Source organism: Crocuta crocuta, unplaced genomic scaffold (assembly GCF_008692635.1).
Source record: "Crocuta crocuta isolate KB4526 unplaced genomic scaffold, BGI_CrCroc_1.0 scaffold36, whole genome shotgun sequence".
NCBI lineage: Eukaryota > Metazoa > Chordata > Mammalia > Carnivora > Hyaenidae > Crocuta > Crocuta crocuta.
In genome coordinates, this window is record NW_027532203.1 from 15,057,734 (window position 1) to 15,084,234 (window position 26,501).

Below are 26,501 nucleotides of genomic sequence, written 5' to 3' on the forward strand. Positions count from 1 at the left end.
AGAGCAGCAGCTTTGTAGTACAAAGTCTCTCCAGTTTTTCACAGAGATTGTATGTTCGTGTTTTCTGCCATATGCTTAGTTCACACAAAGGAAAGAGTAAACATACTATATCAATACCTTGACAAAAATAAGATGGAAAAAACCTGGGTGATTTGAGGAGAATTTAATAAAAGGGACTGCTTAAAATAGGTGGCAGAGTTTTCAGAAGGTAACAATTGATGATGCAGTTCCCTGGGGTTGATGATCTTAGGGAACAGTTATTATCTCTAAGCATGAAGACTAAAAGTCACAGGAGTTTGGGGAAACAGCTCTGGCCTCTGGTTAGGATCAGAGCACCCCTGTCAGAAACTCAACAGGAAGGAAGCTAGGAGAATAAATATCTGCCTCTTTTCTCCCCCCACCTGCGGGTCTTCTGATAACCCCCTACTCCCATTGGCTGGACCCATCTTGAAGCCAGGAGGCAAAGGGAAATCCTGAAGCAGTCCATATAGGTCAGGCGCCCTCAGTCCAGGACTGGGTGGAAAATCACGGGGAGTGAAACTTGAGGAGAAGACAACCAACACATACTGAGGTTGCGGCTTTCACATATTGATGTACTTTGTGAATTTGGTAAAACATTTTTAGAACAGGCATCAGTATTTTATGCATAATATTTGAGACCAAGTATTATAAACATGAAAACCATATCTTTTGACAGAGACTTTTCCCAAAACATTAAACACTTAAAGGACATTGTTATATCGGTGTATATAAACTGGGAAGTTTCCAGTTCTTGAGGTAGAGAGGAGCGATGCTTGCCAAATTTTCTAGAATCAGCTGTGCACTGACCCCTCCCCCAATTCATACGTCGAAAGTCCTAACCGCCACTGCCTCAGAATGTGACTTCATATGGAGATGGGGTCTTTAAAGGGCTAATCAAGTTAAACTGAGGCCAATAGGTGAGGACTAATCCATTATGACTGGTGCCTTCATTAAAAAGGGGATACTTGGATACAGAGACACATGTGAAGGTAAAGAGGTGCAGGGAGTACGTGGACATCTACAAACCAAAGAGAATGAAGCAAGGGACAGATCCTTCCCTCACAGCTCTGAGAAGGTACCAATGCTGCCAACACCTTGATCGTGGACTTCCAGCCTCCAGAACTGTGAGACAACAAATTTCTGTTATTTAGGTCACCCAGTCTGTGGCACTTTGTTATAGCAGGCCCAGCAAAACCAATGTAGCATATACTGCTACCCCGGGCTCTGGATTTACTGATTAAGTATGACGAAACCAGGCTCATCCAGGTGATACCGTCTTTTTTAAAAAACATGAGCTCTAAAAGAAACGTTGCTTTGTTCAATATATTCTGTTTAAGAAACGGTGAGAGTGTTCATTTAATTTTTATGGAGCTCCTTAAGAGTTAAGCTTTGAGTGGAGAAGTTTTGTTCCTTGATGACGCCAAAAGGACGAGATTTTACCATAAAACAGATTGCTCGGCCTATGTTTGGTATCCATGAGGCTTCAACCAAATCAAAGTTTTACCCAGAACAACGTATATTTGCTGTCTTCTTCAGAGTTGGTAAAACAAATGTTTACTTTATTCAAATGCTGGTGGGAAGGTGCGTTTGCCGTGTCGCCACTAGATGGCAGGCCAGCAGCGTTCTTCCTGAGGGCACAGCGTAAACAAGATGCAGACTCAGGGGACTGTGGGAAAAGTTTGCAAATACAAACTAAAAAGTTTAGTTTTAGTTACTTTTCAGTTTATCTTCATACACTTCACTACATTCTTTCTTGCACTCGCTTCTTTTTTTTTCTTTTTTTGGACTCTACTTTTTTTTTTTTACAATAGTTTGCCAAGTTGGTTTCCATGTAACACCCCGTGCTCACCCCAAGTGCCCTCCTCCATGCCCATCGGCCCCCTTCCCCCCCAACCATCAGTCCTCAGTTTGTTCTCAGCATTCAAGAGTCTCTCATGGTTTGCCTCCCTCCCTCTCCCCCACCATTTCCCCCTTCTTCTCCTCCATGGATTTGCTTCTTCTTTTATAAAACTAGCACATGTTTTTAACCGCAAGTCTTAAACGTTGAAGAGTGTAGAGAACACAATTAAAACTCACCATTCTACCTATTAGAAGCAAAAAGCTGGAGGTCTTGCTCCCAAGGATAAAATGGCTAGAGCGGGGACCATTCCCAGCATTCTGTGTGAATACCTCTGCTCAAGATTCGCTCCCCGCTCCAGTTCTCAGGAGGGGAACCAGGTCAGAAATGGCTTGAGACATATGGTCAGGGGTGAGCAGGGGTGACTGTGGCAGGACTCCATGCTTCCTGGACAAAAATGTCTTCGTGGCCATCAGCTTCAAAGGAAAGCCCAGGTTCCTTGGCATGACCCACAGTTCTACTGTTGACCTGGCTCCTGCTGCCTCACTAGCCTCCGCAACCACCCCTCTTGCCCAGCATCAGTGCCATAGGAGCAGCTAGCGAGACTTGACAGATGCGTTCACCACTTAACCCATCACCAAGAAATAACCCCCATGAGTCAGCTTTAAAATATAAATAATGTCTCTGGAAAATCATCATTTGTGGGATTGAAGGCCCTTCAGTCTCCATGACATTGAAACCCGGGAGGGCTGTCACCTTGTGATGGGGTGTGTATGCCCCAGGGGAGATGGAGGGCTGGGAAGCAGATGATCTGGGCATGGAGCTGGCCATTAACCAGCTTGAGATATGGAATGAATTTTTCATCTCATGGAGCATGGGCTGTGGAATCTGATGGAGCTGTGAGAGTCATGCCTTCGTCTCTCAGTCTTCTCCTGCCATCCACCATCACTTTATGTGACCAGTTCGACCCTGCTAGTGGCCTAGCTGAACCCACCCTGCAGACCTGGACGGTGGAGGAAGGATGGGGGACTGGAAAGACTGTAGTTGCGTAGAAGACCAAGGGAATGCTGCTCACCATAGAATATTGCTAGGTTCTGCGTTCTGCTGTAGACTGTTGCCATAAGCACTCTAATTCCTTTGTCTGCCAAGCCAGTACAATACTCCAGACACTACTCCATCCACACTCATGCAATCACGGAGATACTGGCTTAGCTCCTGCACCGTGTGCAGCACGATGGAAGACCCTGGTGGTCACACCTATTCCAGGCATTACTGGTGGGGATGTAAAATGATGCACCTACTTTGGAAAACAGCCTTGCAGTTCATTGAATTATTAAATATAGAGTTACCGTATGATCCAGGGATTTCATTCCCAGGTAGTAATTCCCAATAGTAATGAAAACACATGTCCATGCAAAGGCTCATCCACACATGTTCATAGCAGCATTATTCATAATTGCCAAAAAAGTGGAAAACAGCCCAAATGTCCATCAACAAATGGATGGATGGAATGTGTTATATCCAAACACTGGGATATTATTTGGCCATAACAAGGAATGAAATACGGATATATGCTACCACAAGAAGAAATCTTGAAATTGTGCTAATAAACCAGTCACAAAATGCTAATACTGTATGATTCCATAAATATGAAATGTCTAGTCTAAGCAAATCTTCAGAAACAAAAAGTCAATTTTGATTGCCTGGGGCTGGAGAAGTTGGGGAGAAGTGAGGAGTATCTGCTAATGGATACAAAGTTTCTTTTTTGAGCTGATGAAAATTCCTAAGCTGATTGTGGTAATCTTTGCACAATTATGTGATTATACTAAAAACCATTGAATTGCACATTTTAGATGGGTAAATTCTCTAACTTGTGAGTTTTATCTCAATAAAATTGTTTTTTTTTTAAAAAACAGTGAGATAAAATAAAATACATTGTTGGTAAAACTGGTACAGCCACCTTGGAAAAGCTTGGCAGTTTAAAAAAATTAAACATACTCTTATCATTATCACCCTGCAATCCAACATAGGTATCTACTCAAAGAAAAATGAAAATTTATGTTCACACACAAAAAAATTATAAGCAAATACTTGTAGTGGGTTTATTCATAACTACCAAAACCTAAGGCCTTTCAATAGATAGTTAAAACATGGTACCTCTGCACACATCTACCGCAATTAAAGACAAGGAATAACTGATACATGCAACAACTTAGAATTTCAAAAACATCCATCCAAGTGAAAGAGGCCTAAGTAAAGCGTTCCTTTTATATGACATTTTGGAAAAGGCAAAATTATAGGCGCAGAAAACAGATCAGTGGTTTCCAGGTGGTAAGGAAGTGAGGAGAGGTTGACTACAATGGGGTAGCACCAAGGAAATTTCTGGGAGGTGGTGAGAGAGTTCTGTACCTTGATTGTGGTGGTTGTGTACATATGACTGTGCAATTGTAAAAATTCATGGAACTGTACAGAAAAGGAATGAATTTTATCCTATGTAAACTAAAAGATGTGGACTTAAAAAAAAAAATACAGGGGAGCCTGCGTGGCACAGTCAGTTACGCATCTGACTCTTGATCTCAGCTCAGGTCATGATCTTACGGTTCGTGGGTGTGGAGCCCCGCATCGGGCTCTGTGCTGATGGTGTGGAGCCTGCTTGGGATTCTGTCTCTCCTTCTCTCTGCCCCTCCCCTGTCTGCACGTGCTTGCTTTCATCCCCCCTCCCCTTCTCTCTCTCTCAAAATGGATAAATAAACTTTAAAAATACATTTAGTTTTGTCATTGGGATAGTGCAGCATTTTTAGAGATAGAACAAGGATTTTCAGAGTTACTTTCAGTGTGAGTACAGCTCACATCCTGATGTGTAGGGAGGGTTGGTAAAAAGCTAGGAAAATGAAATGTGAGTTGGGGTCAGGTTGGGAAGGTTTGTCTGCCCTCTCAGAAAGCGGTCAGTAAAGGAGACTCTGGGACATCTGTGAGACCAGCATGTGGTCTTGTAAGGCCCGGATGCAGCAACTACAGAGGTGGGGCTGACGAGCTAGAGAGAGAGATGTGACAGCAATTTTCAGACATAACTAAAGGAGAGTGAAACCTCGTCACAAGAAAGACAAGTGAGGGGCATGGGGGGTGACTCAGTCGGTGGAGCAACTGCCTTGATTTTGGCTCAGGTCATGATCCCAGGGTTGTGGGATACAGCCCCCTGTCCAGCTAGGTGTTGAGCGTGGAGCCTGATTGAGATTCTCTCTCTCTCTCTCTCTCTCTCCCCCCTGCTGGTGCGCTCTCTCTCCAAATAAATAAATAAATAAGAAAGACAAATGACATATTTTAAAAAATTCAGTTTATTAAGGAGAGGAGAACAGATTATAGGGGCCCTTTTTTCCTCTTCAAGGCCAGAAGAAAAGATTTAGTTCCAATTGTCCTCCTAGCAAGAAACGCCTACATTGTTCCCACTGCCAGACAGGGGGACTTATCTAAAGCCAGCCAGCAAAGAGTCTGCAGGATCTCAGCATGTAGTTAGGGACTAGATCTAGTTTTTAGGTAATACACATGATGGTGGCTGCTTTGCTCAGCTGTTAGGTCTGCAATTCTTTTTAGGTCTGCAATTCTTATTTGTGTTGTTTTACATAATCCATGCAGATTTTAACCTGGCACTTGTTGTGTGGCTCGCTCTGACAAATAGTGGAATTGTTAACATGTTCTGAACACCCTAAAAGCATGGGTCTGGCCCAAAGATTCTTCCCGATGGATTGAGGCATCTGCTTGTGAAGTGCTGACATGAAAATCACTTACCTTGTTAAGGAGGAGTTGTAAGAATGGCAGACTCTTGAACAACATAGTGGTTAGCAGTATCAGTCCTGTGTGAAGTCGAAAATCCACATATAAGTTTTGATTCCCCCAAAACTTAACCACCAATAGCCTGCTGTTGACCAGAAGACTTGTGGATACCATAAACAGTTGGCTAACATATATTTTATATGTTATATGTATTCTATATTGTATTCTTACAACAAAGTAAGTTAGAGAAAAGAAAATCATAAAATACTATATTGTATTTATCATATACTATATTAGATTCTATACTGTATTTATTTTTAATCATGTTTAAGTGGACTGACTGGTGGAGCTCAAATCCCTGCTGTTCAAGGGTCGACTGTAATCTTAAAATAGTACAGAAGTAAGAGGGTTGGTGACAGCGGTCCTGGAGGCAGGCAGGACAGGTGTACCCTGTGTGAAACCAGAGTGCAGTAGGGAGTCTGCCAAAGCTCTGTCTTTACTTGTGAAGACCTCGGAAACTTGCAGTCCAGCAGTGGCCCAAGAGATGTCCCCAAAGATCTGGAGAGAGCAGTAGAGGATAACATCTTCCAGGTGGTGGCCCCAATGTGCTCTCAGGAGGAGATCAGCCAATCCAGCCACTCCTGTGAGCCACCCGCACTATTCCGGGCACACAGTGGCACATCCAGCACAACCTCTGTGCTTTGCCTCAGGAGATCTGGCTGGAAGGCCACTGCAGGGTGGTCCCTAGACCCTAATCCTGGGGATTCCCTCCAGTGGCCTGGAGTCTGATGATGCATGGGAAACCCAGAAGCTGCTAAGGATGCCTGCTTTGAGCTGTTGACCTGGTCCACAAGTAGGGAGACACCTCCAGCGGCTCCTGAAAAAGATCTGACCCAGATGTAATCCTCGGCAATTCCATAGAGTTGATCCGTGAGCAGTTGACTGTATCCAAGGACAGATGGATCAAGAGCTGGGCACCAGGAGGAACAGAAGGACAATTATGTGTGTGACAGTTACCACTTGGAGACGCTGCTCCAGGAGGGAGTGAGGAATTCCTCTGTGCAGCCCTAGAGCCAGAAGTGGGAGCTGGTGGGTGAGGGCCAGCAACCACAGGACATTTACGAAGATGAAAATGATGAGAACAGTGAGAATACCTGGCACTGTGGGTGACCACAGGAGGCGAACAGTGCCGGAGCTGAAGATTCCAGAGGCTCTGATGAATAGGACAGCCTCAGGGAAAAGGAAAGAGGCAATGGCAGACCAGAGATGTGAGGCAAATACCCTTCAGATGTGCAGAAGGAGTTTGGCTCTGACAACCCCTATGACCTGGATTCAGACCTATGATGCTGTGATATCTACAAGGTTCTATCACAGGTCCTCAGGGGGTCTATGTCTCCGGCGTCGGCTGCCCTGGGAATGTCTTCTTGGGTTTCCTAGCTTAACACGTGGAAGGAAAATGCATGGCCAACATCACCACCCTGCCAGTGAAAACTTGTGCTGAAGAAGTATGTCTTTTCCAGTAACACTAGGACTCCTTTGCCTCAATCAAAAATGATATTATAGTTAAAAAAAAAAAAAACAAGCTGTGAAAATGAAGCTTCTTGGCCCAGGCATTTTCCCATTCTCCTCCTGTTGAAGCCAGTAAGTGGAGGAGAGGTTCCTGCTTCCTTGGCACTAAGATTCCTACATCACCAGGGCACCTGCCTCTAGTCAAAGCCTGTTTCTCTTAATAGGATCTAGAAGGGTTACGGTGGGACTCTTATGGCAGCACAGCCTGGATGGTAATAGTCATTAGGGAAGGAAATAGAATCTGCCTGAGCTTTGAGAGGCTTTAGTTCACAGCTGTCTCTACCCTTCCTGCTTTCTGACTTTGATACTGGTTGTAAATACTGCTGTCTTCCTTTGGCAGTGGTGCCAAGAAACAGGGAATGTATGAATGTGATACTGCGTTTAGTAAAAGCTAACTTTAAATGTGAAAAGGAAACACCAGAGCAATAAAAAAAAAAAGAAAACCGGTGACTTCCTTCTTCTCCTATTTTTGTTTGATTAAAGGAAAGCATTGGTTTTTATATTTATATAAATATATTTATATTTGTCACACTTCTTTGTAGTATTATGAAGATTTCTAAAAATCTTTGATATCATGAGCAAATTTAAGCACATAGATTGTAAATTTGTATAGGATTCCATCAAATAATACATTTAAGAACAAACAATACATCTTAGAGCTGCATTCGTGTTTTGAAACGTGAACAAAACTAGTCCATACGAAAACACTAAAAACCATCCCAAACTATTGCCAAGAAGTTACGCAAGAACAATTTTTTTTGTTCTTTGTTTTCTTTTCAGAGAATTCCCTGCTATGCTTGAGATCAAAAGAATATTAGAACAATAACAGTTTTTAAAACAGCGCAAAAAGCAAAGACATAACACGGCAGCTTGTCTTGAGGGTTCTGAAAACGGCAAAGCTTTCTTTTCCTGTTTTAGTGTATGTCCTGCCGAAGTGAGTGCTTGTTGCATCTTCCTAAATCATCAGACGCAAGAGTTAAGTCAGGAGACACAGCAGAGGACAAAGTCCTATCACAGGGCTAGAAAAACCAAGTTGGCAAAGAGTGATCATTTTACTTCGGTTGTGGTATGAAAGGCGCTGCCTGGGAGAGAACAGCAGTTTTCCAGAGCAGACTCCAGCCCATCTCCCGCTTTGTGAAGGGTCCCCTCCTATTCTAGTACTCAAGGTACTCAAGTACTCCCTAGTAGGGAGGACAGGCGCTGAGGCAGGCATATTCCAGGGCAAACAGCCTCGGGTCCCCTGCTCCAAAGAGCCAGATCCCTGCAGGGCTGCAGATGCCAGCCTGTGACGAGGCGGGTTTTCTCTGCCTTCTGCCCCCCATTGTGTCATGCTCCCCTGAGGCCATGATATACTTCCTGGCCTCCAAAAAGTCAACCCTGTTCCCATACAGAGACCTTCTTGTGCCATCTGTCCCCAGACCTGAGCTATCTGGGTTTGGTCTCTGTGATCTCACCACATGGGGACAGAGGCTTGAGTCCTTGATGCGGTTAAAAGTGGCTTGGCCATGGGTTCCCGTCTCATGCCACTGTCCTAGGACTTCGTAAAATTAACATTAAAAAATTTTTTTAAAATATCTATTTATTGTTTTTTTTGAAAGAGACAGAGTGTGAGCGGGTGAGAGGCAGAGAGAGGGGAGGCACAGAATCCGAAGCAGGCTCCAGGCTTCTGAGCTGTCAGCACAGAGCCCGACATGGGGCTCGAACTCACCAACCGTGAGATCATGACCTGAGCTGAAGTCAGGGGCTTAACAGACTGAGCCACCCAGGTGTCCCCAAATTACCATTTGTTAAGCGGAGCACAGGGTGCTGGGTGGTGAGCCCCCTGCTCTCAGCCCAATTTCAACAACAGACGTCGAGACAAATTGCAATAGAGAAGTTGATTACTCACAGGTCCTGAGGGAAGTACCCTGCTTTCCTCCAGGGGTGGAGAGGTGGAGGCAGAGCACAGATAGGGAGTTGGGACTTGGGGCACATGCCTTAATTAGGGTCCCTAGGTGAAGTGCTTTGGGGTTCCTGGGCTGAACTGATCAATTCAAACCAAAGAGAGGGGTCTTGGTAAGTCCCAGGAGGTCTTACCTAAGTAGTGCATATGGCTTGGAGAGGCAGGGGAGATTGTTGATCACAAGGGCTGTTGGGAAAGTCATACCTGGAAAATACATTTGCTTGTGACTCTGTGGCTGCTCTCTTGGGCAAAGTCATACCTGGAAAATACATTTGCTTGTGACTCTGTGGCTGCTCTCTTGGGCCTGCGCTTGCACGAGGGGGCTGGTGTCAGTTAGAGACCCTTGCAAGCCCCTGGGCCAAACAGAACGGGTGGTGGGGATGGCAATACCATGGAGTAGCTTAGCTAAACTCTCCATAGAAAGCCTGCCAAACGGCTGCTGCAGACCATGGCCTAGGAAGGCACGCAGCCACCACTGGGATCGTGGCTCTGCTGGGGGCCATCCTGACCATGGGCAGCATCTACAGGGACAGTGCCAGCCTCAGGGACAGCCCGGGACCCCTCAGTTGCTGAGCTGAGGCTCCTCCTGCTCCAGGTGCACCTGCCCCCTGGGGATGTGATTTTTATTATGGAAATCAAACCTTGGACAAGCAGGTTTAGAGGTTGGACAAACCCGCAGAGGCCCCACGGACCCCACGCAGGACTTAATTTCTGGTGGGTTCATTTGCAAGATGCAGCGCTCTTGGAGCGCCCATGGCCTCCGGGTGGGGCCTCTCCCGCGGATACCACCGGTAGAAAGCACCTACCAACGGCGCTGGAGGGGACCAGGCAGAGCTGCGGCCGCCGAGGGACTGGCAGTGGAGGGGATGTGTGCACGGTGGCGGCCACCGTCACTTCGGCTCATCCCAGCCTTTTCTGAGAGGGCATTCTTGTCCACTGACTCCCATTTTCAGCCTGTGCAGTAAATAGCAAAATAACAAAACTCTTCCCAAACTGGACACTTTTGGAGCCAGATAAGAGTGAACCATACCTTTATTTCTGTTATAGGATACAATTCGCTGTGTAAATTGGAGTTGTATTTAGACCTTCGGCCTTACCAAAGGAAAGATGTACTAGGAATTTGCCTTCCAGGCAGAAGGGTGTAATATCCGGTGAGCCAGTCTGGGAGGAGAGAACAGCACAGAGACTCAGCTTCTCAGAGCCAAGAGAAAATAGCTCGTTTTGGCGTCCTCAGTTCCCATGGTGACTCCGCCCACTCTAGCAGGAGCAAACACACGCACAACCACCCTCCTCAGGGAGTGGGTAGTCGGGGGCAATCCAAATGCCGCACCTTAAAGCAGTCCTTACACTAGTCATTCTGATTTGTGGGATCCTCCCTCTAAGGGGCAGCTGCTGGTACCAGAGGCCCTGAAACTTAAAGACACCTGTCTGGTATCATGGAGCTGGAGGAAGTGGAAGGCCTCACACCTGCTACTTGATTGTGGTGGTAACGGTGGCAATTGAAGGGTAGGAGGGGAGGGGACTTGGAGGGGGTAGGAGTGAGGGGAGGAAAGGGTGTCAATGACCTGTACCCTAGACCCTAGAAACTTGTCCAGGCTGCCCCCAATTCCTAGGCCCAGCCCAGCCCAACTGGACACGCAGTCAGGGCTCCTCCTATTAAGAGGAAAAGGACATGACATCTCATGTTTGTGAATTGGAAGACTTGATATTGCTACTGTTAGGACTACTCCCAAGCTGATCTACAGATTCAAACAAACCCTATCAAAACCCCAGCTGACTCCTTTGAAAAATGAGACAAGCTGACCATAAAACTTTAGGAACATTTAAGGAAACCAGAAGAGCTAAAACAATATTTTATTTTATTTTTTTAATGTTTTTATTTATTTCTGAGAGAGAGAGACAGTGTGAGCAGGGGAGGGTCAGAGAGAGAGGGAGACACAGAATCTGAAGCAGGCTCCAGGCTCTGAGCTAGCTGTCAGCACAGAGCCTGACACGGGGCTCGAACCCCCGAACCGTGAGATCATGACCTGAGCTGAAGTCGGATGCTTAACCAACTGAGCCACCCAGGTGCCCCGCTAAAAGAATAAGAGACTCACACTTCCTGAATTTAAAACTTACTACAAAGCTACAGTCATCAAGACATATAGAATACGGTATCAGCATCAGGATAGATGTGTAGATCAATAGAATAGAATTGAGAGTCCAGAAATGAACCTTCGTATTTCTTGTCCGTTGATTTTCACAAGGATGCCATAACTATTCATTTGAGGAAAGAATAGTCAACAGGCATTGCCAGGACAACTGTATATCCATATATAGAAAACTCAGAATGGATCTTTTAACTCAGAATGGACCAAAAACCTAAATGTAAGAGCTTAAACTATAAAACTTTTTTGAAGACAACAGAGGTATAAATCTCTGTAATCTTGGATCAAGCAATAGTTTCTTAGATATGACCCCAAAAGCACAACAAAAGAAAAAATAGATAAACTAGACATCATAAAACTTAAAAACTTTTTTTCCTTTCCCATCCCTCCATCCACCTCCCCTCTGGTAATCATCTATTTGTTCTCTACAGTTAAGAGCCTGATTTTTTTTGGTTTGTCTCTTTTTTCTTTTCCTTTGTTCATTTGTTTTGTTTCTTAAATTCCACATATGAGTGAAATCATACGGTATTTGTGTTTCTCTGACTGACTTATTTCACTAAGCATCATGCTCTGTAGCACCATCCATGTCATTGCAAATAGCAAGATTTAATTCTTTTTTATGGCTGCATAATATTCCATCGTATATACATAAACTCCATCTTCTTTTTCCATTCTTCTCTTGATGGACATTTGGGTGGCTTCCATAATTTGACTATTGTGAATAATGCTGCAGTAAACATAGTGGTGCATATACCCTTTCAAAATATAGTGTTTTCATTTTTGGGGGCTAACTACCCAGTAGTATGATTACTGGATCATAGGGTAGTTCTATTTTTATTTTGAGGAACCTCCATACGGTCTTCCACAGTGGCTGCACCAGTTTGCATCCCTAGCAACAGTGCACTTGGTTCCTTTTTCTCCACATCCTTGCCAACACTTGTTGTTTTTTTTGAGTTTTTGATATTAGCCATTCTGACAGGTGTGAGGTGATATTGTGGTTTTGATTGCATTTCTCTGATGGTGAGTGGTGTTGAGAATCTTTTCAGGTGTCTGTTGGCCATTTGCATGTCTTCTTTGGTGAAATGTCTGTTCATGTCTTCTGCCCCCTTTTAATTGGACTATTTGTTATTTTGGTGTTACATTGTAAAAGTTATTTACATATTCTGGATACTAACCCTTTATTAGATATGTCCTTTGCAAGTATCTTCTCCCATTCAGTAGGTTTTCTTTTCGTTTTGTTGATTAAAAACTTTTGTGCTTCAAAGAACACCATCAAGAAAGTGAAGACTTAATTAACAGAATGGAAGAAAATGTTTGCAAATCCCATATCTAATAAGAGATGTATCTAGAATATTTATAGAACTATTACAGGTAAGTATTTAACACAATGAAAAATAGGCAAAGAATCTGATTAGATATTTCTCCAAAGAAAATATTAAAATGGCCAATATATGCATGGAAATATGCTCAACATCATTAGCCATTAGGGAAATGCAAATCAAACCCACAGTGTGATACCACTTCATACCCACGAGGATGGCTACAAGCCAAAAGACAGATCACAAATGTTATTGAGGAGTTGGAGAAATTAGAATCTGCAAACACTACTGGTAGGAGTGAAAAATGGTGAAGGCGCTTTGGAAAACAGTCTGACAATTTCTTCAAATAGTCAAACATAGCGTTACCGTATGACCCAGTGATTCGTTTCTGGTTACATGCTTCATAAACCTCTATGTTTATCCTTAGCAGGGTGATGGTCTGCAAGCATCATCTTGTGCATCAGGTGAAGGACCCCATTCCTGGTGGGATATAGTAGTGGAGTTGGCCAGGTGCTATACGATGCTTAAACAGAACAAAGAACCATACATTGAGTCAGAAACAAAGATGTTCCCACACAATGCAGTAAGAGCCCCACTGGCGATGAGGACCAATACCCACTGGTGAGACTGATCTTGCTTTGTCCCTTCTCTATGTGAGTAAAGCATTGTTTTATCTAGTGCCTCTGTATGTATGTCTTTTTTGATGACCCTGACACGAACAGACCATAGAGTATGTTGACATCCAGAGACTGCTCCTCTTTGTTTCACATTGCTTGTTTCCGGACTAAAAGCCTAATCCCTAGAGTCTGATCTTGGGGACTACTGATCCATTTCCTGACTTAGGTTCACTGTGTTCCTCGGCTTTCAGAGCCTGCTCCATTCTGTGGCTCCCCCATCAGCCTTTTCATGTAGCTGCTTCCATGCTGGGCTTCCCTTAGTCTATGCCCTGATTTCAGCCCATGAGCAGCGCACAAAGCAGGAAGAGTGTTATTAATAACATCAGATTTGTTATTGCTGGCTCTGTGGCCTGGCAAGAGACTTAGGCCCCCTAAGACTTAATTGCTTCCACGATAGAGTGGGGATAACAATCCTAACTTGCAGGGATTCAAAAAACACCTTTTGAAATTAGTTTAAGAATTATTTTTCAAAATTATGGATAATGGAAAAGTATTCCTCAAAAGACATTAGACCAAAACATTAAAATACAGGGCTGCCAATACTATAGAACCCCAAATCTATTTTTTAATGTTTACATACCTATATGTACATATGTAAATACATTAGCAAGTTAACAATGCTTCTCAGTGGTAGGATTATTGGTGGGTTTTGTTCCACACATTCCTAGATTTTCTAGTTTTTCTTCAGTGTGTTAATATTATAATTAGAAGACAGGTAAAGGAAAAATATCACAAATCATACTTTCTTTTCCTTGTAAGTTTTAGGACTTTACTACATTACAGTGTTTTGCTACAATAAAAATCTAGTTTAGAAAGACCTTGAGGGGCACCTGGGTGGCTCAGTTGGTTAAGCTTTAGACTCCTGATCTCCTTGATTGGCTCGTCTCACGTAATGATCTCACCATTCGTCCAGGTCTGTGCGATGTGGAAGCTGTTAAAGAGTCTCTTTCTCCCTCTGCCCCTCCCCTCCTCAAAATAAATAAATAAATAAAAAGACCTTGAAAAGTTACTTTCTCTTCTGATAGAATTTCACTGGTGTATTTCTTTATCCCCTGGCCCACTGGTGTATTTAAAACATAATTTCTCTTCACATTTCAGAACATTTTTGTTGCTATCTAGCCACTTTTTGTGTTCTCTTCCTGAGTCATCTACAGAAAGGTAGCTGCTGATTATTTTTAAGATCTTAATGAGCATGATTATGTATTAAGTAACCGACATTTACCTATGAGGCATCAGATAGATGGTGCACTGCATACTAAAAAACAGTAAAAAATATGTGCCCCTGACTTCAAAGAGGTTCCAGTTTAGTTAGTGCAATGAGAATAATATATGTCAATCAGTCAATAATATTCGTCAGTATTTGATCAATCGTAATTTTTATGGTATAGAAAATTAGTTCTCAAAGTGTTGTCTGTGGATCCCTGGGGATTCCTGAGATGATTTCGGGTGGTACAGAATCAAACTGTGGTAGGGTCCCATCCCTAAGGAAAAAAAAAACCAAACAAACAAAACCTCAAGGTTATATGCGTACGTGACAACATCCCTCATGACCATGTAACATGAGACCACTTAATCGGACTACATGTTTGTATGTTACCATATATGGGAGACAAAGAAGTGGAAAATATATAAAAAACTACACCACGTGGCGTTCAGGGCTCAGTTCTTCTGGCATGAACCCAACTGAACAGTGCTGGCAGGGATAACGGTGCTTCCTGGAAAAAAAAAAAGAAGCCTTGGTGTCACGACTCTCTGCGAGAATCCTGCTACAAAACCGTTTCATAATATTAAGGCCTCTCCCCTTCTCACTGTATTCAGAGTTGCACCAATGGGGTAAAAGCGTGTTGGTAAATCTGGAGACACTTTAGCACAAATCCAGGCAGTTTCTCCAAACTATACAGTTGACCCTTGAACAACACATGTTTAAATTTACATGCAGATTTTTTTCGATAAACACAGTAGAGTACTAAAAATGTATTTTTTCTTGCTTGTGACTTCCTTAATAACATTTTCTCTTCTCTAGTTTTATTGTAAGAATACAGTGTATGATACAGATAAACACATGAAATACATATTAATAGACTATGTTATCAGTAAGCTTTCCAGTCAATAGTAGGCTACTAGTTAAGTTGTGGGAGAGTCAAAAGTTGTCAATTTTCAACTGCGTGGTGCTCAATGCCCCAACCCCCACTCTGTTCAAAGGTCAACTGTAATTAATATATTTTAAGATGGGAGTTTTTAACTTTTTGTTCTCAGGACTCTGTTATACTCTAAAAGTGGCAGACCAAACAACCCAAGAGTCAATTAAAAAAAAAACCCCAAAACCAACCAACCAAAAAAAAAAAAGCTTCATGAAGGGGAATATTGGCTGGGGCTGTGTGCTGGCTTCTTCCCACATAGCACAGTAATCATACCTGCTTTTTTTTTTATGTTTATTTATTTTTTGAGAGAGAAAGAGAGAGACAGCATGGGGGGAGGGTTGGTGGAGGGAGCAGGGAAAGAGAGGGAGACACAGAATCAAAAGCAGGTTCCAGGCTTTGAGCTGTCAGCACAAAGCCAATGTGGGGCTCAAACCCATGGACCAGACCACGAGATCATGACCTGAACTGAAGTTGGATACTCAACCAACTGAGCCAGCCAGGCGCCCTAACACCGCTTTTGATTTACAGCTGGCAGTGAGGTTTAAGAGAGGTAATAGAGTAGCTTACACCCTTTCAAGCAAAACCAGGACAACCATAGAGCTAGCTCAATTGCATTCGGCAACACCTGTCTTGTAAGGCACATTCTATCTGGGGAAGAAAGAACAGTTTTTCTTGATGGTCAGGGTGATTATGCAGCTAAGCACATAAACCCAAAAAACTTAGCAAATCAGCCCCTAAATTTGGGAGCTGGTTTATCAGTCAGTCCTGTGGGCAGCATGTGATAATGCTTTAGGACATTGACACTGAAGTTTTGACTCTTCAACCAATGGGTTATCATCTATTAACAGATTGGACAGTGGTTACTCATCCACCACTTAGGCAAGAGCATTTGCTACTGGATCCCAGTGAGTTTTAACGTTCACTGCCTTAAACTGTCAAGTGGACAAGCAGTCCTTAAGCAGTAGTGTGGTCGCTAATAAGGCTACGTGTATCACCACTACAGCCGCTCAGCATGGCTTGCCATTCTTCCACAGACTCAGTGCAAGCTCAAACACGTTCAGACAGTTTATTACAAGGTCACCATGGTATCAATTTCCTGCATCCCTAGTCTCAGGAAAAAACAACCAGTAAATCAGAGGAGCCATATGGGTATTACCAGTAGTGATTGCTTTTCTGCTGAAGAATCAGCTCTAAACTTGAGTCAGGTGCTTCTATAACCAGCAGTCATTTCCAAAGGAGAGGTGAAGTGGTTAAGTCTTGTGATCAAATGTAGCTGGGGAGATGGATGAGAAATGGCCTTATGCTATTTCTCATAAGGCTACTTCTCTCCCTTGGTTTTGGGGAAATCCAGGGCGTTCCACCAAGACTCAGACTGCTATTAAATTTTGCCTACTTGGCCTGTATGGAGATGTATAAGGTAAACAGAGTGTCGTGGTACAGCTAGTCGCTTGCAGTATTTCAAACATTAAACCAGTCTTGAATTTGGGGGATCATTCCTGGAATAAATACACTTCTTCAGAGCGAATTATTTTTATAAATTGCTAGATGCAATTTGCTTATATTTTGTTGATAACTTTGCATCTATGTGGTAAAGAATTTAACCTTGCCTAAAGAGAGGTCTGCCTTTAGTCTCCTTGGCTTCTGGGAGATAATCTCTAAGTCCTTTAATGTCATTCCCAACTGAAATGTCTTTGCCGACTTAGTCACTGGACAGTCTAATGTGACTTAGGGTGAGGACTCTGAGTCACATGGTATCAGCTCCACCTCTTGAGGGAACAGATCAGGCACATGGGCAGTCAATAGTGCCTAAGTCATGGAACTCCATTGGACAGCAAGGGTCAGGTGAGCTTCCCTGGTCGACAATTCTCCATGTGCGTTGTCACACATTGCCCCTGAGAGCAGCTAACTATGATTCCTAAGGGACAGGATTACTCAAAGCTCTGTATTTGAAACCCTTCCAAACCCTGTTCTATGGCAAATTTTGATCCTTTCCCTGTGATGCCTGTGAGTACAACTTGCAGTAAGTTCTGAGTCCTTCTAGCAAATTAGTTGGGGACTCCTGAACTTGCAATTAGTGTCAGAAGTAAGCATGATCTGGGAGAACTCTAAATTCTATAGTGATGTCAAAAGTAAAAACAGTCTTTTGGAGACTGTTCCTCAAAGCTTGTAGCATTTATGCTCATGGGGTATGTTGGCCTGCCATTTTCTTTTCTTATCTTTGTCTAGTCTGGTATCAGGGAAATGACTCTGAAAATGAATTGGGAAGTATTCCTTCTTCTATTATCTCAAAGACTTTGTATAGGATTGGTCTTTTTTCCTCCTTAAATATTTGATGGAATTTATTAGTGAAGCTATTTGGGCTTGGGGTTTTCTCTGTGGAAGAGTTTTTAATTAGAAATTAAAATAATCTTCTAGCTGCTTGGCTATTCGAAATTTCTATTTCTTCATGTGTTAGTTTTGGTAAGTTGTCTTTTTCAATGAATTTGTCCATTTTAGCTAAGTAGTCAAATATATTGCACTAGGTTGGTATAAATGTGTGAATAATATTTTTTAATATCTGTAAGATCTGTACTGATGGCTCTTTTTGCATTTATGAGGTGACCAATTTGTGTTTTCTCAATGTTTTTTCTTAACTGAATAAATCATATTTAATTTAATAAATTATAATTAAATATTATAATAATTGAATATAAATTTAAATCATTCAATTTATGTATGTAACATTAAAATGTAATGAATTAGGTGAATCTGAATTAAAATTTATTTATTTATTTTTAAACATTTATTTTTGAGAGAGAGAGACAGGCAGCATGAGCAGGGGGAGGGGCAGAGGGAGAGAGGGAGGCACAGAATCCCAAGCAGGCTTCAGGCTCTGAGCTCTCAGCACAGAGCCGGATGTGGGGCTCGAACTCACAAACCATGAGATCCTAACCTGAGTCGAAGTCGGGGCTTAACCGACTGAGCCACCCTGGCACCCCTAAAGTTTAAATGTGTTAAACTGAAACTGAATTAAATTAAACCATATTAAGTGAAATGTAAAATATCAAAGTAAGCAACAATTACATTGAAATTAAATGATACAGGAGCGCCTGGGTGGCTCAGTCGGGTTAAGCGACTGACTTCGGCTCAGATCATTATCTCACTCTTCTGCGCTGGAGTCCCGCATCGGGATCTGTGCTGACAGTTCAGAGCCTGGGGCCTGCTCAGAATCTGTATCTCCCTTTCTCTCTGATCCTCCCCTGCTCTCTCTCTCTCTCTCTCAGAAATAAATAAAACATTTTTAAATTAAAAAAAAGAAATTAAATGATACAGAACATTGCACTGAATACATTGAATTAATATTAAATTATTTTGAACTAAATTGAGTAAATCAGAAGTCAGTAATGTTAAATTTGAGTAATTACATTTAAGTTATACTTGAACTATACTCCCTTAAACTTATTTTCATAGGTCAAATTGTAATTAAAATTGAATTATATGAAATTCACTAATTGATACTAAAATAAATTTATCTGAGTACCTTACCAATACATATTCATCTATACTAACTGAAGTTAATACATTAAATGAACAATTAATTTGATGAATTAAGTTATTTGCTAAAATAAATTACAATCAAATTAAGATAACTCAGTATTAATTTTAAAATGGAGGCAAGTCTGAAGGTCCGTTTTGGGATTAAAAACCTGTTTTAGGAAGAGAGGGTCACAGAATCCGTGTTGTGACTTCTGTGTCTTTGGCATCTGTAATGGTGTGGAGGGGACAACGAGTAAAAACGTTTAGCAAAGGTGAAAACCCCCCACAAAACCCTAGACCTCTGAAAACACACCCAGGAGAACCATCAGTAGCAAAGCAGTTGCTACGTCCGGAGCCAAGAAACCCAGAACAAATGTTAGCAAAGAGTTGAACACTTTTCATTTTCCCCAGACCCCGCTCCTCAACCCGAATCGAGTCGTTTTGACTTTGAATGTGGGCATGTGGACACTTAGACGGTCATGAGTCGCGCACCCAGTGGAATTTGGGGTGGTGGCGGCACTGAACTATTGTAGGTCATTTGACCTCCCTGGTTGCCAGAGTTAGATCATTACCCCGAGAGGTCTAGTTCTCTGATCTGTCCAGAGTGGTTTTTTTTTATTGTACTTAATCTAATTTAAATAAAATGTTAAAATTAACTGTATAGGAGAGAACGGAATGTGTATGAAACAAGAGAACCAAAGTGGACGTCACCAGGAACCGGGCAAATTCACAGGTCAGAGAAAGACTTGGTGAAGCCAGTTGTCACAGATTTCAAAACCTACTTTGGTTCGGCCACTTCTCACCAGAGGCGGTCAGTCCACACCGTTCATGGCCTTCCGCTGTTGCTTGGGAATAATTCTGAGGGGCGAGAGCACTCCTGCAAAAGCCCAGAGGCTGAACCGTGCCAGGCCCGGCTGAGGAACTGGAAGGGGGAAGAGAGCGGGAGAGTCGCGGGAGGTAACGTCGCAAATGTAACAGGGGTAATGGTTTCTTTCGCAGCGCACGACACCCAGTCTTCTGGCGTCCCGTTTTTACATGTGAAACGGAAAAGTGATTGAATGGAAGAATGTGTGTAACTTGATACAGGTCGTGTTTCGGAAGCGGACACTTTTTCTGTGAACTTCTCAGCAGGACAAACCACCGGCCTACGGTATCGATGGTCAAAATGGCGGCGCCCTTGTGGAAGCCGCAATTAGGACGCTGCCATGTATTGTCTGTAAACGTACGGACTCGGCCATCTTACGGAATCAGATTCCAAGATGACGGCATCTGCGTGGAAGTCGCGCACAGGCGCGGCCATGTTGCCCGTAACGTTGCGTCCGTACAAGGAGTCACAGTACGGCCTCGGCCGACGGGGTGGCAGTGATCTCAGGAAGGCAGCGACGCAGGTGTGGCCGTGTTTCCTGCAAACGTATGGATTCGGCCGCCGTACGGTCCCAGTAGTCAATAGTCAAGATGGTGGCGCCTGAGAGACTGTAGCGGCTCTGGGCGCCGGATCTACTTGTTTGCAGCGGAGCCGACGCATTGGGCCTGCGCAATAAGAGTACGGTGCCCGGGAGGCGCGACCAAAGCGGAAGTAGTTGTGGGCGCCTTTACAACGGCCGTGGACGCCAGCGGGAGGTCTGTGCAGGTTCGCGGGTCGCTGGCGGGGGCAGCGGAGGGGTGCGCCGAGAGCGGAGAGATGGTGAGTACGGGTCCGGGGAGGGGGTCGGCGGTAGAGGTCAGTGGGATTGGTAGAGGCGGGGGCCGGGGGCAGAGGCATGGGGGTCTGTGGTGAACAGTAAGGAGAGTCTGGGCAGTATGGTGGGCGCCTGTGGTGAGCCTTAACAGACGTCTGTGGGTAGAATGTTGGGGGTCTGGTGTTCTGAAATTTTTCTGATGTGTGAGCCATCTGGGAGCTTTGTGATGAGCCATTGTACGGGTCCGTAATGGAAGTTTGGCGGGGGTCTCTTTCGCTAGGTAGTTCCGTGGCAGTCCGTATGGGAGATTGGGCAGTGCTCAGGGGTTTGCGATGAGCCGCACCAGGCGGTGTGTAGTGAGCCGTGATGAGTCTGTGTCAAGGGACTCGAGGGGAACCGTCATGGGGGGCGGGCTTGCCTGTGGGGTTAATAACGGGGGCCACTGGGGAACGGTGTTGGGAAGTCTGTAGGATATATATCCCGTGGTGTCTGTGAGAAGCGATGGGGGCACTATGTGTTGAGCGGTGGGGTGTTTGTAACTAACGTTATGAGTGTGTAGATAGACTGATGGAGTGTTAGAAGTGATGGAAGGTCTGAGACAGAATGATGGGATTTAAAAGCATGGTACTGGGGCGTTAGGGGTGAGTGATGGGAGCTTGTTGTGACCGTGATGGAAAGTTTATTGGCAGAATGTTGGGGTTTGTGGTGAGCCACGATGGAGCTGTAACAAGGAATGAGGCATTGTGATAGGGGTTCTCTAAGGAACCATGATGGGGGGGTATCCCACAGGAGGGTGATGGTTCAGACCCAGAGCCTCCAGATGCTGGAGAGGACAGCAAGTCAGAGAACGGGGAGAATGCGCCCATCTACTGCATCTGCCGCAAACCAGACATCAACTGCTTCATGATGTGAGCCGGGGAGAGGCGGGTGGGGCTGACACCTGCAAGGTTGGGTGAGGCTGATGGGTCCGGCCCCTCACATCTGCACCACTCACCCCATCCTCTGCAGCGGGTGTGACAACTGCAATGAGTGGTTCCATGGGGACTGCATCCGGATCACTGAGAAGATGGCCAAGGCCATCCGGGAGTGGTACTGTCGGGATTGCCGAGGTGAGGGGGTGTGCCTGGACAGGGCAGGCAGGTCCGCCTCCCTTGAGGAAGAAGCCATAAAGGGCGGGTGGGTCTTGGAGTGTAGTGATCTATGTCTGTGGGCGATTGTTGGTTTGTGGTTGAGTTGCAATGGACACTCCATTGTGAGCCTAAATACAGGGTCCCACTGGAGGGGTTAGCCTGCCCTGGAGTAAGTGGACAGAGCAGGTGAGTGGGACCAAAAAGAAGAGGAAGAAAGAGTTCTGGAACCTTCCAAATCCCTCACTGTCAATCCATCCCGGCCCCACTGTCTGCCCCACAGAAAAAGACCCCAAACTGGAAATCCGTTATCGGCACAAGAAGTCACGGGAGCGGGACAGCAATGAACGAGACGGCAGTGAGCCTCGGGATGAGGGTGGAGGGCGCAAGAGGCCTGCTCCGGATCCAGATCTGCAGCGCCGGGCGGGGTCAGGGACAGGGGTTGGGGCGATGCTTGCTCGGGGCTCTGCTTCGCCCCACAAATCCTCTCCACAGCCCTTGGTGGCCACACCCAGCCAGGTGAGTGGCTGCCACGGCTGGGATAGGTAGGGTGATCCTATGACAGGCCCTACTTGGGTTCCTGATTTCTGTTCCGGGCCCCTCCCTTCAGCATCACCAGCAGCAGCAGCAACAGATCAAACGGTCAGCCCGCATGTGTGGCGAGTGCGAGGCCTGCCGGCGCACAGAGGACTGTGGCCACTGTGATTTCTGTCGGGACATGAAGAAGTTTGGGGGCCCCAACAAGATCCGGCAGAAGTGCCGGCTGCGTCAGTGCCAGCTGCGGGCCCGGGTGAGCATGGGGAGAGCTGGGCAGGGCCAGGTGGGGATGTATGTCCAGGAAGAGCTCATGGAGGCTAGGAGGGGTGGGCCAGGTGAGGTGGGGCCTAACTGCATACAGACAGGTGGGAAGGAGCCCGGCCTGTGCAGATGAATGGGGCGTGATCAGGTGTGCGGGGCTAGCAGGGGCACCTCCAACCCCAGATGGGCAGGCTAGAGCCAGATGTTTCAAGGCGGTCAGGCGTGTCAGGCCAGGTGGGACAGGGTTGAGCATGTCCTGGTGACGAGAAGTAGGAGCAGTGGGTGTGTTTCTGGGGAGGCAAGGCAGGGTTAGTTGGTGGGGCTAGGCTCTTGTGGGAGGGGCTAGGGCAGGGCCACCCTCCATCCACTTGGGGCTGACCTGGGCCTTCCTCCTGCCGGCACAGGAATCGTACAAGTACTTCCCTTCCTCGGTGAGTCCAGCCCCCCAGGGCGGGGCGGGGCATGCGGGCAGGGCGGTCAGGGCCAGTCCTGAGATTCTGCCCTGCAGCTCTCGCCAGTGACGCCCTCAGAGTCCCTGCCAAGGCCTCGCAGGCCACTGCCCACCCAGCAGCAGCCACAGCCGTCACAGAAGCTGGGGCGCATCCGAGAGGACGAGGGGGCAGTGGCGTCATCAGCGGTCAAGGAGCCACCAGAAGCTACGGCCACTCCTGAGCCACTTTCCGACGAGGACCTACCGCTGGATCCTGACCTGTACCAGGACTTCTGTGCAGGGGCCTTTGACGACCATGGCCTGGTGAGCAGGTGGAGTGTCCCGTGGTGGAAGGGTGGAGGTTACAGAAGCCGAGTTTTCACGATGAGAGAGAAGGCAGGGTATGGAAAGCTGATCTGGAACTGAGGACGTGGTGGGGTAGTCACGGGTAGGGCAGGTGGGTCAGCGTATGCCTCACTTGCAGCCCTGGATGAGCGACACAGAGGAGTCCCCGTTCCTGGACCCTGCCCTGCGGAAGAGGGCAGTGAAAGTGAAGCACGTGAAGCGTCGGGAGAAGAAGTCTGAGAAGAAGGTGATGGAGAGGGTGAAGTGGGTGTGCGAAAGCAGAGGTCAGGGAGGGGAGGGAGAGGCAAAGGTCAGAGGCTGGATGGGGCAAGAAGCAGAAGGGGGTGGAATACAGGGGGAGACAGGCACTCAGGGCTGACTTCACCTCCACCCTGACCCGACCTGCTTCGTCGCATAGAAGGAAGAGAGATACAAGCGGCATCGGCAGAAGCAGAAGCACAAGGACAAATGGAAACACCCAGAACGTGCCGATGCCAAGGACCCTGCATCGCTACCGCAGTGCCTGGGACCTGGCTGTGTGCGCCCTGCCCAGCCCGGCTCCAAGTATTGCTCAGATGACTGTGGCATGAAGCTGGCAGCCAAGTGAGTCATTCCTAGAGGCTTCATGGGAGTCAGGGAGTATAGGGTAGGCAGTATAGGGGAGTAGGCAGTATAGGGGAGTAGACAGTATAGGGACTGTCTTCCCATCAGTCACCTGCACCCTGTTCAGTCCATGAAGCACCCAGCTATCCAGCCCTCACCCATCTCCCATTCAGGCGCTCGTCTGCCTATTTATCTACCACTTAGTCGCTCATTTGCCATTTGGTCACCCACGCATCCTACCATTCTTGGATCCCCCCACTTATTTTGTTGCTTGCCCTTCCCTGCCTGCACCTAACCAATTGCCCTGCTTGCCCTTCCCTGCCTGCAGCCGCATCTACGAGATCCTCCCCCAGCGCATCCAGCAGTGGCAGCAGAGTCCCTGCATTGCTGAGGAGCATGGGAAGAAGCTGCTCGAACGTATCCGCCGCGAGCAGCAGAGTGCCCGCACCCGCCTTCAGGAAATGGAGCGCCGATTCCATGAACTTGAGGCCATCATCCTTCGTGCCAAGCAGCAGGCTGTCCGTGAGGATGAGGAGGTGAGCAAAGCACGGGCCCAGCGGCACGGGGCCCAGTACCTGGTCCTGACTGGCCTCATCGTTCCTTCTGCTCCACGCAGAGCAACGAGGGTGACAGCGACGACACGGACCTGCAGATCTTCTGCGTCTCTTGCGGGCACCCCATCAACCCACGTGTTGCCTTGCGCCACATGGAGCGCTGCTACGCCAAGGTCAGGGTGTCAGCCTGAGGGGGAACGTCATGGGGTCTGTGGGGGACAGACGTGTTGTCTGGGGGTTGTCTTGGGATGCAGCCACATCCACAGTTCCCTCCATTTGTGCTCATCCCTCCAGTATGAGAGCCAGACGTCCTTTGGGTCCATGTACCCCACACGCATTGAGGGGTGAGTGCGGGCGCTACGTGGAGTTAGAGCAGGGAGGTTAAAGCTGGGGTCAGAAGTGGCATGTTGGGGCAGGCTGTGGGCACCGGCAAGGACAGGTGGGTCTCCCTCCACTACCCTCTCTTTATTCTAAACCCCCAGAGCTACCCGACTCTTCTGTGATGTCTACAATCCTCAGAGCAAGACTTACTGTAAGCGGCTCCAGGTGCTGTGCCCCGAGCACTCACGGGACCCCAAAGTAAGGTTTTCCCTTAACCGTCCCCCTCAGCCACCCCCATTCTGTCCTTCCTCCTCATGGCCCACGTTCATCCCTTGCTCTCTTCTGTCCCCTCTTTCCTTCCCTTTTCCACTTCTTGACTGTCCCCTTTCCACTATACTTGACCACTTCTGTAACCCCTGCTTTGCCTGCCTCATCATCCTTCATTCCTTTTTCCTCTCACCTCCTGTTCCTCCCCTTCTCCATTCCTCTCCTCTCCCTGAACTCTCCGTTCCTTCCTTCCTTCCTACCTCCCTGATCACTCCCCATGCCTGCCTTCTTTCCTGCCTCACCACCCCCATTCATCCCCGACTCTGGTCTCTCTGCAGGTGCCAGCTGACGAGGTATGCGGGTGTCCCCTTGTACGTGACGTCTTTGAGCTCACAGGTGACTTTTGCCGTCTGCCCAAGCGCCAGTGTAACCGCCACTACTGCTGGGAGAAGTTGCGGCGTGCTGAAGTGGACCTGGAGCGTGTGCGCGTGGTAGGTTTTGATGCTGGGTGTGGCTGGGGTCAGGCGGGGCTTCTGGAGCTCCTTCTCATGGCTCTTCTCTACTCTCCTGTCAGTGGTACAAGCTGGACGAGCTGTTTGAGCAGGAGCGCAACGTACGCACAGCCATGACTAACCGTGCAGGGTTACTGGCCCTGATGCTACACCAAACGATCCAGCATGACCCACTCACTACCGACCTGCGCTCTAGTGCTGACCGCTGAGCCGCACAATGGCCCAGAAGTTGTCACACGCTGCATTCCAGGCTGGGGAGCTGCCCAGAATCCCCCATTTGTCTGGTCTGCCCTTCGTATGTTTCTCCAGCGGTCCCGAGTTTCTCCCTGTGCCGATCCACCATTTGACTGCCCGGCTGTTGTTACCAGAGGGTCTCAGAACTTTTTCCTGTTCTTGTCTATTCCTTTGTCTCTCTGTTCTCTGTGCCTGGGTAGGACTGTGGAATCTGCTCACTCCTGCCCCCTCTTCCTCGTTTTGTTAATAAAATTTTGAAGAACTAAGATTACTACTGATGGTTTCCACACTTTATCCAGCTGCGACTGCATTTCCAAAGCCCTGGGGTAGATGGGCTGTGGCACACCTGTACCTCAGCAGGCGTGGCTGTATACAGCTTCGAGTACACTGTTGGCGCTTACTCTGTGCTCTGCAGGCGCCCCCGTGTGCGTTGGGTCTGACTTCCTGCGGGAGAGCCCAATCACCTACATTCTCAGCCCGTTTTGAAACAATGGGTATCCAGTCAGCACTAATTTAGTGTGTGGCTGATTTACCGGTTCTGGGTCAGCACTGAGATTCTCCAAACTAGACGTATGCTAGATGTAACCGGGTCCCTTGTTTACCCACAACCCTCTTTTGGGACACGTATGTAACAGAAGCCCGGGAACTCCATCCCGCCCTCTCGATGTCAGTCCAGCAGTCCCCACGGCAC

The 26,501-nt window shown here is 46.6% G+C and overlaps 1 protein-coding gene, 1 long non-coding RNA gene and 1 pseudogene across 3 annotated transcripts; 2 read left to right on the forward strand and 1 right to left on the reverse strand.

The window, feature by feature from the left end:
• The window catches only part of LOC144242598 (putative RNA polymerase II nuclear localization protein SLC7A6OS pseudogene), a 15,870-nt pseudogene extending 8,897 nt beyond the window's left edge, over window positions 1–6,973 (forward strand).
• A 7,698-nt stretch (window positions 6,974–14,671) lies between these two features.
• On the reverse strand, window positions 14,672–20,290 carry LOC144242626 (uncharacterized). The gene is made up of 3 exons (XR_013338399.1): window positions 19,723–20,290; window positions 14,881–14,998; window positions 14,672–14,764 (listed from the first exon to the last, which is right to left on the reverse strand). It is a non-coding gene; the product is annotated as an uncharacterized LOC144242626 (long non-coding RNA).
• Window positions 20,291–20,545: 255 nt separating this feature from the next.
• Window positions 20,546–26,076, forward strand: LOC144242625 (CXXC-type zinc finger protein 1). 2 transcript variants are annotated; one of them, XM_077777611.1, is made up of 15 exons: window positions 20,546–20,624; window positions 21,409–21,527; window positions 21,628–21,728; window positions 22,030–22,265; window positions 22,357–22,536; window positions 22,949–22,975; window positions 23,053–23,298; window positions 23,459–23,566; window positions 23,738–23,922; window positions 24,251–24,458; window positions 24,539–24,649; window positions 24,771–24,820; window positions 24,959–25,055; window positions 25,403–25,555; window positions 25,639–26,076. In XM_077777611.1, the coding sequence occupies exons 1-15, from the start codon at window positions 20,622–20,624 to the stop codon at window positions 25,783–25,785; spliced, it is 1,971 nt and encodes a 656-aa protein (XP_077633737.1). In that variant the 5' UTR covers window positions 20,546–20,621; the 3' UTR covers window positions 25,786–26,076. The 2 variants fall into 2 exon arrangements, with proteins under 2 accessions (XP_077633737.1, XP_077633738.1); XM_077777612.1 differs by lacking the exon at window positions 22,949–22,975.
• Window positions 26,077–26,501: the final 425 nt, after the last annotated feature.